The sequence below is a fragment of the Hypanus sabinus genome, chromosome 10 (genome assembly GCF_030144855.1).
Source record: "Hypanus sabinus isolate sHypSab1 chromosome 10, sHypSab1.hap1, whole genome shotgun sequence".
Taxonomy (NCBI): Eukaryota; Metazoa; Chordata; class Chondrichthyes; order Myliobatiformes; family Dasyatidae; genus Hypanus; species Hypanus sabinus.
The window spans coordinates 16,985,062-16,999,376 of NC_082715.1; the positions used below are offsets into that span (position 1 = coordinate 16,985,062).

A 14,315-nucleotide genomic window follows, 5' to 3' on the forward strand; every position below is an offset into this window, starting at 1 on the left:
TCATACATGGACATGAATAATTGGTACATACATGAACATGTATCGTAGGTACATGCATAGACATATATCAGTGGTACATACATCCTATTACTTTGTCATTGTTGAAGATCAAAGCATTTGTGTTTCCAAACCAACAGTGCTGAAGTAACATCCACAGTGCATAAAGAAAAAAAATTGTAATTATTTAAGAGCCTTTCATTGTCAAGACGGCCTTCAGGTTCCAGAAGTGACCCAGCTAACAAGAATTGTATAGATTTAACTTCTACTGTATTATTTCTCCTGTTCTGATAGGGTTGGAAGGCATGGGAAAATACAGCTAACTGTACCCAGCCCAGGCAGCACTGCTGAGCAAAAATTCATCCAGAAAGGATCAGCTGAAGGCAATGATTCTCTGCTGGATCTGGAAGCAGATGACATGGTATTTTATGTTGGAGGAGTACCCCCAGGTTTCCAGGTATGCTAACTGAGTCAAGGTCCACTAACAATTGGACATATAAAATACAGAGTATTTGTCATTTTCAAATATTAATATTTCATATAGGTTTATTATTGTCACATGTATCAAGATACAGTGAAAACCCTCTCACTCAGAGGTTCCCAGCCTGGGACCATGGACCCCTTGCTTAATGACATTGGCCAGTGGCATTAAAAAAAAGACTGGGAACCCCTGCTCTCAATCTAGCAAACCTGCCCACAAAGATGTCGGTACCCTCGGGTTCAGGTGTAACCTGTCCTTTTTGTACCTCTTGTACCTTCCCCAGAAAAGGTATGAATGATCCAGAGATCTGAAACCCTAGCCCCTTCACCAAAGAAACATGTCAAAGGTTACAGGAAGAAGGCAGGAGAATGGGGTTAAGAGGGATAATAATCAGCCATGATGGAATGGCAGAGCAGACTCGAAGGGCCAAAAGGTTGAATTCTCCTTCTAAGCTTTATGGTCTTATGGACGTTACTGAGCTGCCTTAAAATAACTTATTGTGTTTTGTGAATCGTAGCTTCCTGGGAGCTTGGACCTGCCTGGTTTTGTTGGCTGTATTGAAATGGCCACACTCAATGGTGACATCACAAGCCTTTATAATTTCAAGCAGGTATTCAATTTGAACACAACCGTCCAGGTACCTTGCACCAGGTAATGAAATTGTTACATGTAGTATTCTTTATTAATAATTTATTATTATTATTATTACTGTCGCAGGTACCAAAATACAGTGAAAAGTTTGAACAAGGTTTTCAAAGGTAGAACAAGGTAAAATAATAACAATGTAGAATAAAGTGTAAAATGCACCAAGAAAGTGCAGATAAGCTATATTGTGATGAGATCATCATGAGATAGATAGTGAGATTAAGAGTCAGTCTGATTGTACAAAGGGAACTATTCGATACACTCATAACAGCAGGGTAGAAGTTGTCCTTGATGTTGGTGGTATGTGTTTTCAGGCTTTTGTATGTTCAGTCTGATGGAATGAAGAAGAGAGAATGCCCATAGCGGTGGGGTCTTTGTAAACAATCAGAATGCAGAATGAAATGTAGCGTAAGTAAACAATGAAGTGAAAATTCATGACGAGATGGTTTGTGAATTCAAGAGACAATCTTATGATACAAGAGGTTTACTCAAGTGTCTGTTAGCATCAGGATAGAAGCTGTACTTTGTCTTCAACAGAACATATATGAAGTCTTCACTCATGTACTGCTGGTGTTATAAAAACACTTCAATGAGCTGAAAGTATCCTACTCTAGATAAGAAGATTCAATTCTTAATAATCCTTCAGTTCAGTTTCTGGCAACTTTTTGGCAATATTGCCTTCAGAAGAGTAGAAGTCATAGTCAGGCATAAAAATGTTTATCGTTTTCCATCATGGAGATTGCTAGTTTGTCCTGACATCTAATGTAGACCATTAGAAGCAGTATCAGTGTTAAGATACAATGAAGGGTGGGCCTTCACTCCTCATCCTATCAGCATAAGGACTCATGAAATATTTTTTGATGGAATCTTTCAGAGCATAGGTAGATGTCAAGTACCAGATGTGGAAAAGCAGTAAGAATTGCCATGCCTCAAAGTATACTGACAACGAATAGGAAATCTTCATGACTAAGATGTCAACATGACTAAGGTTTCCTATTCGTGGTGAGCTGTTACTTAAAATAAGAAGTGAGAAAGATGTACAGATTCAGGGACTAGATGCAGCAGCACACACAAAATCCTGGAGGCAGCATCACTGGAAAAGAGTACAGTCAACATTTCGGGCCGAGACCCTTCAGCAGGACCAAAACAACAAGTGTAATTTTTTTCCATAGATGCTTCCTGGCCTGCAGAACTTCTCCAGCATTTTGTGTGTGTTGCTTAGATTTCCAGCATCTGCAGATGTTCTCTTGTTTGTGATTGGATGCAGCGGGTTACTTTGTTCTGAACAGGTAGAACTAGTCAACCAGTGGATCCCAAACCCACATAATAAGAATCTCTAAGTTTAGAGGTTCTGTTTTTTTCCTCATTCTCTATGAACTTAACTGATTTTGTTTATGTCAGTGGACAAAAGATTAATGAATGGCTAAGTGCTGAGACTATAAATATTAGCAACTGACAAAACGGAGCCCATAGCAACACAGACAAATGCAATAGGAATTCAGCAGATCAGGCAGCATCTATGGAGAGGAATAAACAGTTGGCATTTTAGTCTGAAACCCTTCATCAGGACCCAAATCTGAGCCTAGCTTGGTATACTATAAGGTCTGTTCACTGCTGAAACTCTGTCACTACACACAGAAGTTATGTTCGCTGTCATGGTGTGTATTGGCAATATTGGAAACCAAGTGCAGAGGAAAGACAGACTCCGATGTAAAGACAGCGACACGAGCTTATTCATAATATTTCCAAAAGAACATGGTGGCTAAGCTAACGGACACCACAAGAAGTAACATTCTCATGTGTTGATGTACATATTATCAACCACAAACTTCATCAACAGTGTACATTTTTAAAGGAATTGTATATCAGGCCCTGATCCTAAGGTGCTAATTATTCAGTGAAATCCTAAACATTAATTTTAATTGGTATGCAAAATCCATTAAAGCTGTGGAATGATATTTCCTTGCATCACTTTCTTGTCTGAGTCAAACTGATCTTATGCGACAACAATCTGTCAAGCAGCTGCTCCTGTTCAATCTCTGGATACTGTATCATCTGGCTAAAGACTGCTTTCAGGGAAGAAACTTCACAAGTATTGATGATATTACAGAAGCAGCAGCCGGGACAATTTGTTTCCCACTTACAAATATCATAAAAACTTCACTTTATAACAGTATGAATTTGCTGTGAATTGGGCAATGATGATCTTAGTGCTGCAGTATCTGAGTCAGGACTATGAAGCATGGAAATTGTCATAATCGTTTCCAGATATCTGTTACCAATGTGGCTCAAATAGATACTTTCCCACAGGAAAAAAATGAAATAGAATCAAAAGATCAATTACCAATTGATTTTTACAAGATTTGTTATGCCAACAAAGACATTTGCAAATTTCTACAGATGTATTGTACCAGTTGCATGGCTGTCAGGTATGGGGGGTGGGGAAGGGGGGCACTGCATGGGATTGAAATAAGCTGCAGAAAGTTGTAAACTCAGTCAGCTCCATCATGGGCACTCGCTTCCTCTGCACTCCGGACGTCTTCAAGGGGCGATAACTCAAAAAGCCAACATCCATCGTTAAGGATCCCCATCACCCAGGACATGCCCTCTTCTTATTGCTACCATCAGGGAGGAGGTACAGGAGCTTGAAGACACACACTCAATGATTCAGGAACAACTTCCTCCCCTCTGACATCCAATTTCTGAATGGACATTGAACCCATGAACCTTATGACTTTTAAAAAAAATTTGCACTACTTATTTAATTCTTTAAAATATATACACACACACACACACACACACACACACAAACACACACACGTACTGTGATTCATAGTGTCTTTTCCATTATTATGTATTGCAATGTACTGATGCTGCATAACAACAAATTTCACAACATCAGCCAGTGATATGAAAACTGACAACAGACACAAAATACTGGAGGAACTCAGCAGGCCAGGCAGCAGCTATGGATTTCCAGCATCTGCAGACTTGCTCTTGTTCGTGATATTAAATCTGATTCTGGACTCATCACTGGGAATTTCTCAGCCTCATTCATTGAATGTCAGTTCAGTGAGGACTATATTCCACTCAAAAAGAAGCAGAGTTTGTATTCAAGTTGGCTAATCTAAACATTATAGAAAGGAGCATTAAAATTGTATACACCTTCAATAAAACACTGATAGAAATATCAACTTGCACCATAAACAAAATGTAAACATAAACAGAAAGTAGCTCAATGCAACCTTCTCAAGGGTAGTTGGGAATGAACAGTAAATGCTGGTCTTGCTGATATTGCCCAGATCCTGTTACAAGGAAAAAAATTCTTGAGCACCAGGGAGCCCGACCATTAATAGTTAATTTAATAACTGCAAAATATTAAGAACAGTAAGATGGAATGTCAATATGGATGTGAATCAAAATAATTTGGACACAATGTCATATCATTATATGCACCATGTTATGTGACATAGGTGGTCATAGTCTCACGACCATGATTGTACTTAGCAAATTTTTCTACAGAAGTGGTTTGCTGTTACCTTCTTCTGGACAGTGTCTTTACAAGACGGGTGACCCCAGACTTTATCAATACTCTTCAGAGATTGTCTGCCTGGCGTCAGTGGTAGCATAACCAGGACTTGTGATATGCACCAGCTGTTCATACGACCATCCACCGCCTGCTCCCCTGGCTTTTTGTGGCTCTGATCGGGGTGGCTATGCAGGTGCTACACTTTGCTCAAGGGTGACGGAGGCTAGCGGAGGGAAGGAACACCTTTCACCGCCTTTGATAGAGACATATCTCCACCCCTCCACTCAGCAATGGTATCAGCATTTTGTTTATGGTGGAACAGCACAAAATTGTTGTGGTTCCTACGTTGACACCAGAATAAGTGGCGACATTTGCCGACTGCCCCCAGTATGTCCTTGTGCAGTGTTGGATGTTAACACAGATGGTGCATTTCACTGTATGTTTCTCTGTGCATGGGATAAATAAGTGAATCTACACCTGAATCTGCAACTATTGGGAAGAGTAGAAAACTGATACTCTTAGATCTTTCAGGTGCTCCTGAATTGAATGGCAAGCACTCCTCAGCATTTTCCACTGCATACTCCCTAGTCTGGGAGGAGGTGGTGATTCATCACTACCAAAGGAGGTGTAAGGTGCTCCTTACCTCTGCTAACCTGCAGGTCACCCTTGGGCAAGGTGCAGCACCTGCTTAGAAATGGCAATGGGAAACCACTTCTGTAGAAAAATTCTCCAAGCACAGTCATGGTCAATAGACCATGATTGCCCACGTCACACGACACGGCACATAATGAGGATGTTGACTCCCTGGTAAATAAGCATATTGAGTGGCTGGAAGGGCGTCAGTCAGAAAAGTCAGACGTAGTTAGTCATGAATGAGAACCTCTTGTAATGACCTCTGGAAATCAGAAACGATCAGGGCAAGTTGTCAAGCAAGAGTGGAACTGAGAACGAGTCAGGGTTTCTTTTCAATGATCACAGGAAAGGAGGTAAATTGGAAGATCCGAGGGTGTGAAAAAGAGCCTGAAGACTATATAGCAGCTTTGCTAATGAACCAAAGTATTTAACAGCTGCAGAAAGCTGCAGTATAGCTGTTTTTCTTTAGAAGTTGAAAATATTGGGTACTAGGGAAACTGGCGATCAATAGTTAAATTTAAAAAGCGGCTATATATGAATAACAGGAAGATAGTAAATTTGTCTGTGTGAAGCACAAGTTTTCCTACTGTTGATTAATGACTGTTCTTCTCACCACTGTTATGGTTTTGTTTACTCCAAAACATAAAACTAATTGAAATAAAACAAGGGAGTCCGAAACATGTGAGCTTACTTTCATGTTTATTTTAGTGAGGTGCACGGTTACCGTGTAGTGGTGTAATAATGTATGCCATTCACATAGTTTTACATATAACTCAATCATGGTCTGTTAATGCAAACTCAATAATAGGGAAGGCACAACAGAGACTATACTCTTGATGTGCTTAAGGAGAGCTAAGCTGCCCCAAAAATTGCTAGCTAACTTTAATTGATGTGCGATAGAGAGCATATAAATGCACAGAATGATTGTGTGGTGCTCTAGCTGCAGCAAGCAGAACCTAAAGCACTCAAATGGGTGATTAGGACAGCTCAGCACATCATTGGGACTCAACTACTGGACCTGGAGACAATCTCCAACTCTCAATGCCTGTAGCGCACTTGTAACATCATTAAAGCTCCATCCCATCCCGGACACTGCCTGTTCAATCTCCTGCCATCTGGTAGAAGATACTGAAATGTCTTAGCCAAGACAGTAAAACTGAAAAACAGCTTCTTCCCAGTAGATGTTGTGCAGCTGAATAATGCTACCACCCAGAATGCCAATGGCCTTTGAGTATTATGGACAATCAAAGTCACTTGTCGCGTTGGACAGAGGAAACAGATGAGTCCTCCGTGACTGCTTTGAATCGGCGGACGAGTTAGTATACAAGGACTCGGCAGCTAACCTTGATGAGTATGCCCTAGCTGTCATAAACATTATCTGGAATAGCACAGAGGACTGTGTGTCTCGCAAGACGATCTGGGTATTCCCTAACCTGAAACCTTGGATGAATTATGAGGTCCAGTCCCTTTTGAAGGCTAGAGCTGCTGGGGTTTTTAGGTCCGGGGATACCAGTCGCTACATGGAATCCAGGCGTGAAATCCGGAAAGCCATTAAGGGCACCAAGAGGCAATATCGAGCCAAGTTGGAAGCCCAGGCTAACCAGAGGGATGCCAGTAGACTATGGCAGGGTCTAAATGAGATCACTGGGCGCAAAGAAAAGGCTGGGAATATCAATAACTGTAGCGCTTCTCTTCCTGACGAGCTTAATGTATTCTACGCAAGATTTGAACAGAATAGGAGCGTCCCGCCCCCTCTGAATGAACTGGACCTGGTGGCTTCGAGATTCATCGTCACTGAGGAAGACACTAGAAGAGCCTTCCTGAAGATAGATCCAAGGAAGGCGATGGGCCCAGATGGTGTCCTAGGATGGGTTCTCCAGGCCTGTGCAAGCGAGCTAGCTGGAGTGTTTGCTGACATCTTCAACTGCTCCCTGCTTCAGTCTAAGATCCCCTCGTGTTTTAAGAGGGCAACGATAATCCCGGTGCCGAAGAAAAGCAAGGTGGCATGCCTGAATGACTACCAACCTGTGGCTCTAACATCAATAGATATGAAGTGCTTCGAGCGATTGGTTACAGCACACATCAACCATAACCTACCGGTCAACCTCGACACTTTGCAATTTGCCTACTGGAGCAACAGGTCAATAGCAGATGCCATCTCTCTGGCACTACGTTTCTCCTTAGAACACCTGGAGAATAAAGACACATATGTAAGGCTCCTTTTCATTGACTACAGCTCTGCCTTTAATACCATCATTCCAAATAAACTGATTCCTAAGCTCCGGAACCTGGGTCTTAGCACTCAGATCTGCAGCTGGATCTTCAACTTCCTCACATACAGGACCCAGGCTGTAAAAATAGGGGACAAGCTCTCCTCTACAATCACTCTGAGCACCGGTGCCCCACAAGGCTGTGTACTCAGCCCCCTGCTGTACTCTCTGTACACCCATGATTGTGTAGCCAAGTTTCCATCAAACTCAATATATAAGTTTGCTGATGACACCACAATTGTAGGCCGTATCTTGGGTAATGATGAGTCTGAGTACAGACAGGAAATTAAGAACCTGGTGGCACAGTCCGAAGACAATAACCTATCCCTCAATGTCAGCAAGACGAAGGAATTGGTTGTTGACTTCAGAAGGAGTAGCGGACAGCACGACCCCATCTACACTGGTGGTGCGCAGGAGGAACAAGTCAAAAGCTTTAAGTTCCTTGGGGTGAATATCACAAATGACCTGACTTGGTCTAATCAAGCAGAGTCCGCTGCCAAGAAGGCCCACCAGCGCCTTTACTTCCTGAGAAAGCTGAAGAAATTTGGCCTGTCCCCTAAAACCCTCACTAATTTTTATAGGTGCACTGCAGAAAGCATTCTTCTAGGGTGCATCACAACCTGGTATGGAAGTTGCCCTGTCCAAGACCGGAAGAAGCTGCAGAAGATCGTGAACATAGCCCAGCACATCACACAAACCAATCTTCCATCCTTGGACTCACTTTACACCACACGCTGTCGAAGCAGTGTTGCCAGGACACGACCCCCCCAAGCCAACACAGTTTTTGTCCCTCTTCCCTCCAGGAGAAGGTTCAGGAGCATGAAGATTTGTACGGCCAGATTTGGGAACAGCTTCTTTCCAACTGTGAAAAGACTGCTGAACAGATCCTGACCCGGATCTGGGCCGTACCTTCCAAATATCCGGACCTGACTTGCACTACCGTACTTTCCCTTTTCTATTTTCTAAACATGATTTATAATTTAAATTTTTATTATATTTACTTCGATTTGTACTTCAGGGAGTGCGAAGCGCAGAAACGAATATCACTGTGATGATTGTACACTCTAATATCAATTGTTTGGTGACAATAAAGTAAATATGGGATTTTGTTTTTTTTAATTAAGCTGCATGCATTGTAAGTATCTGGGTTTGCACAGACAGTGGTGGCACGACAGTCTCGTTGTCTTGAGCAATGTCATTAAAGTTCTATTCTATTCAAATGAATTATTCAAAAGAATAAAGAATGCTTAATCAAACAATATATTTACAATATTACTCAAAATGTTACTGAAATATTAAATACACAAACAATGCATGTCTTTACAGGGAGAATGTTGTAAGGTGACGTTGACAAAGGAATGAGAGGAGAAAGTACATTTAGTGGTGCATGCTTAGAACAGGGCTAGTGAAAATATGCAAACTAAAACTGCACATGCTGATTTAGAAATGTTGCCTTATTTACTTTCCAGGTACAAACTTGCTTTTGCCCAAAGTAGGGCTGCCAACTTCTACTTTGATGGTTCGGGCTACGCTTTTGTGCGCAACATCCTAAGGAGAGGGAAATTCAACATAGCAACTCGGTTCAGTCTGGACATTCGCACTTCAGCTGATAGTGCCCTCCTACTACTCATGGTGAATGGGGTAAGAGCAGACATATCTCTACAGGAGAATACCAGAAGTTTTGAATTGCAGAGAGAGTAAAACATACAGGAAAACAACAGGGAGTGAGATGTTCTCTGCTCAGAGCATATATTAAAAGTTAAATTAATAATAGGCATTAAAATTAACAGATGAAAAGGTTTCTATCTGAATACATTCCCCTAGTATCTGAAATTAAAATTCATAACATCCATCAGCAAACCTTGGGCATAGGGAGGTAAATAATTAGTTTAATTAGGGATTTAGCTCAGTGACAGGCCGCCCAATTACACCAGGGAGACCAATTAATCCACCGACCTGTACATTTTTGGAATGTGGCAGGAAGCCAGAGCACCGGGAAGAACCCCACGTGGACAGGGGGAGAACATACAAACTTTTAGCAGGCAGTGGTGGAAATGAACCTGGGTCACTAGTTCAATAGTGTTATGCTAACCGCTATACTACCGCACCACCAAATTCATTTAAATTTATTGTTGGTAATTGCAAACTTTTCATAAACTGCTCTCCACTACACTTCTATACGACCATAAACCCACCCCACCCATGCACGTCCACACACGCAAACACACGCTGAGTTCCGATTCAGCGCAGAATAGGCTCTTCTGGCCCTTTATGCTATTGCTGCTCTGGCAACCCCATGACCCAATTAACCCTAACCTAATCATGGGACAATTTTACAATGACCAATTAACCTACCTGGACAGTGGAAGGAAACAGGAGCACCTGGAGGAAACACAACCCTTCCACAGGGAGGATGTATAAAGATTCCTTTCAGAATGGCACCAGAACTGAACTCAGAACATTGGAACGTCCTGTGCTGTAATAGCATCACGCTAAACACTACACTACCGTGGCACCTTGCTTCTTGCATCGTGCAAGATTTTAGAATTACAGTTCTTGTACAGTCAATAAATATCAATGTGAAATTCCAATTGTCAATGTATAAAAAGAATAAAACATGCACTTTTTAAACACCATTAATACAGAAAATGTTCATAAATAATAACAATGAAAGAAGAGAGACCAACGCCTTGGTAAAGGTTGCCGTTTAAATTCTGGCAGCAAATATAGTTCACTACTTTCATTAGCTTTTGCAAGCTAACAAAGAATCAACCAATTAAAAGCAGAGATTGGAGTTGGTGGATTGACGTATAGCTCGGGGTTGTACTCCCAATGGGTTTTTTTTTCCACAGTCTTTTTTTCAGTTGGTAGGGGTTCTTTTTTTCCCTTTTTCCTTCAAAAAATAATATTCTTAACACTATTTTTTCATATTATTATTGATCCATTGCTTAGCTTTGTTAATCAGTTATTTGCTAATTTAATTCTTTATTGTACATAATGACATATTGACTTAATGTATCTTCTTTGTTGGTCTTCAATAATAATTAATAAAAAAGATTTTTAAATGAAATGAAAAGCAGAGAGGCATGGTAGTGTAGTGGTTAGCATAACACTTCACAGTGCAGACTACCTTTCCCGCCGTTGTCTGTCAGGACACCGTCTGTACGTTCTCCCAGTGACCATATGGGTTTCCTCCAGGTGCTCTGGTTTCCTCCAAAGATGTACCAGTCATTGGATTAGTTGATCATTGTAAATTGTCCCATGATTTAGGTTAGGATTAAATCAGGAGATTGCTGGGCAGCATGGCCCTTCAAAGGGCCAGAAGGGCCTCTTATGCTCTATAACTCAATAAATGGAAGTAAATAAACTGAACTTGTATAATAACTCTAATAGGACATATTAATCTGGAAAAGCTAATGGCATGCTAACAAGCAATGGATGTAAGTCTGCAATGGCCATGTAAAAGCAAATTTTATTTCATTTATTTCATTTACAATGACTAATAAACCTACCAGCCTGGAGGAAATGCATGTGGTCAGGGGGAGATAGTACTGAATCCATAAAGGCAGTGGCGGGAATTGAAACCAAGGCGCTGGTACTGTAAAGCATTTTGCTAACCAGTATGCTACCATGCCATCCCTTTATCTAATAATCAACAATGTTTTCTTCCATTAAAACTGTAACCAAGTCCTCCATTTGGAATGTTTATCGCGTCAGTCTGAAAACAAGGCCAAATATGTGGATTTTATTTGGCTGAGTTGTTATTCATTTCAAGCATTTTTGTTTGATTTCTCATTTTAGATTTCCAGATATCTGTGTTTTTTTGTAATTATTTTTAAACAGATTGAACCAAGGCCATATATGTATTGTTTTGTACATTTACAGTTTGTGTTTTAGTCTGTGCATGGAACACACTTCTATCTTCTTTCTTTTAATGGAGATGATTTTGTCCACTTTTGCAGGATATGTTTTTCAGTATGGAAATGCAAAATGGCTACATACGATTGGTTTATGACTTGGGATTCAGCAAAGGCCCTGTAGTCCTCGAGGATACTGACAAGAGGAAGCTTATCAATGATGCAAAATATCATGAGGTAAATGAGACCGGGCAGTGTTTAAAAACTTAAGCAACACACACACAGATTGCTGGAGGAACTCAGCGGGATCAGATCTGTGGAAATGAATATACAGTCGAGACCCTTCTTCAGGACTGGAAAGGAAGGGGGAAGACGCCAGAATAAAAAAGAGGGAGTAGGGTCAGAAGAATAGCTAGAAGGTGATAGTTGAAGCCAGCTGGGTTGGAAAGATGAATGCCTGGAGAAGATGGAATCTGATAGGAGTGGAGAGTGGACCATGGGTGAAAGGAGGGGACCCAGGGGGAGGTGATGGCAAGTGAGAAGAGATAAGAGACCAGAGAGGAGGCAGAAGGTAATTTTTGCAAGAATAAAAAACTTAAATTGTTTCAGGCCAAAAGTATGAAAATGCCAAATTACAGCTTTATTTTAATTGAATCATAGAAAATTGCAACAAGATTTTTGTGAGCAAGATTTTTGGAATGAATGTTTTGAAATAGAAATGTTTGTCCTGTTTAATTTTGACACAGTTGTCCATCCTCATTCTTGATGGTTGATTGCATGACTCAAGTTGCAAAACTGAATTATTGGGGTACAGTTAAAATCATTCAGTACCAGAAAGACAGGTTTTTTTTAAAGATGGAGCAGTTTAGTTTTATGTGAATATTAAAATGAAGTATGATTTTGGAAACATATAGGGATTTGGCAACACCACATTATCTCAAGTGTTGAAGATAATGCATTCTTCTACATAGATCTCCAACTTTTTGCTATCCTGACCAACATTTTTCTGTCATGAATGACACCTAAAAGTAAATAGATTTGATGAATTTCTGTCATGATGTGGGGACAGAACTGCTGTCCATATCCTCCCTGATCATCCTTGTACCTCAACAGAAGTTATTTAAAATGTTTTAAACACATTTTGATATGAATTGTATTATATAAGTTAAAATATTAATTGTTTTCAGTGAGCTGATACCATGTTTTTAAAGTTCTTTGCAAGTTTACAAGCCATTTGGTAGGGAAGATACATATTGTTTTGGATTTTAATTGTTTATTTATTGAAATAAAACACAGAAGAGGGCCTTCTGGCCCTTCAAGCCATACTGCCTGGCAATGCCCTGATTTAATCCTAGCCAGGAGAATTCACAATGACCAATTAACCTACCAACCGGTAGGTTTTTGGACTGTGGGAGGAAACCAGAGCACCGAGAGAAAAACCTCACAGCCATGGGGAGAGATACAAAGTGCTATAGGCAGCAGTGGGAAAAGAACCTGGGTGGCTGGTACCGTACACTGTTGTGCTAACCATTACGCTACCTTACCGCCTTTCATTGCCAGCTTTGCTTCGCCCACATCAGGTTGCTGCAAGGTAAGCATATACTGTTTCTGAGAAATAGTGTGTATTAACAATTGTATTACCCCCATTCAGGTCTCATTCATTTACCACAATTACAAGAAGGTAATCCTGCTGATCGACAGAACCAATGTAAAAAGTATTGAAAATGAAAAAAAGAACATGCAGTTCTCTAATGTCTATGTTGGAGGAGCCCCTGCTGAGATCTTATCAAGGTTAGTTAACGTAGAGTGTAAAGGTTTAAAAGAAGAAGAAGGAAGCCCTTAACTCCAAGTGGCATCAACAGGACGCTGTAGTGACCATGGTTTTTTTTTAGCAGGCTTTCTTATTTTTACAAGGCCAAGTTCCTAACTCGATGCTCAACCCAGCACGGGTGGAAAGCGTGCAAGGGAGACGGCTGGATTCAAACTCGGGAGCCTTCGCTCCCAAGTCTGGTGCTGATGCTACTACGCCACCAGCCATCCTAAGGTTTAAAAGAATATAGACTAAATGTAGGCAAGTCAAATGAAAGAGGCAACTTGTTGAGCAGGGGTATATATATATATATATATATATATATATATATATATATATAAATATAAATACACGTGTACACATGTACACACATACATATACACGTGTGTGTGTGTATAGAGATACACAGCCAGGGTGCCTAAGAATTTTGCATAGTACTGTAGTAATTTTATGTATTATACTGTACTGCTGCCACAAAACCAATCAAATTTTATGCGACATGTGAGTGATGATAAACCTGATTCTGCTATGGGTCCCTGTTGTGTACTGAGAGTGGGAAGGGGGCAGGGAGAGGGGAGGGAGTGGGAAGCACCAGAGAGACATTCTGTAATGATCAACCAACGAATGTCTTGGGATCAAATTACCTTGCCTGGTGTCCCAATGCTGAGTGTGTCTGCACCTGCGCCACCCCTAACCCCAGCACTCCTTCTCAGCCATCTATACCATACCCCTCCCTTGGTACTGCACCCTCACCATTCCCAGCATCCTACCAGATTTACAAACTTGATCTCCGCTCCACATTGACAAATACAGCACTCTGCAAAATTATTAGGGATTCTAGCTGTATATGTACATGAGTGCCTAAGACTTTTGCCCAACACTGTTTGTGTTAAACTGAAAGCTAATTTCAAATAAATGAGAGGGAAATGTATTAAGCATTGAAATCAAGTAGAAGCTAATTTTGTCCAAGCACTCAGTTTTAACTAGTTGCTTTAATTCAGATGCTGTATTTTCTTGCAGAATTATCACCTGAAGGTTCAGCAAATATATGCTCAAGCCTAAACTCAATGAATCTAATTAAGTTATATGGCCA

General features: G+C 40.7%; 1 protein-coding gene across 1 annotated transcript in view; it reads left to right on the top strand.

Moving 5' to 3' along the window:
• The window catches only part of lama4 (laminin, alpha 4), a 182,911-nt gene that overhangs the window by 127,419 nt on the left and 41,177 nt on the right, over nt 1-14,315 (top strand). The window contains exons 23-27 of the mRNA XM_059981458.1: nt 292-454; nt 996-1,129; nt 9,025-9,196; nt 11,518-11,649; nt 13,064-13,203. Of these exons, the coding sequence (XP_059837441.1) occupies nt 292-454; nt 996-1,129; nt 9,025-9,196; nt 11,518-11,649; nt 13,064-13,203 (741 nt within the window). The remainder of the gene's footprint in view (nt 1-291; nt 455-995; nt 1,130-9,024; nt 9,197-11,517; nt 11,650-13,063; nt 13,204-14,315) is intronic.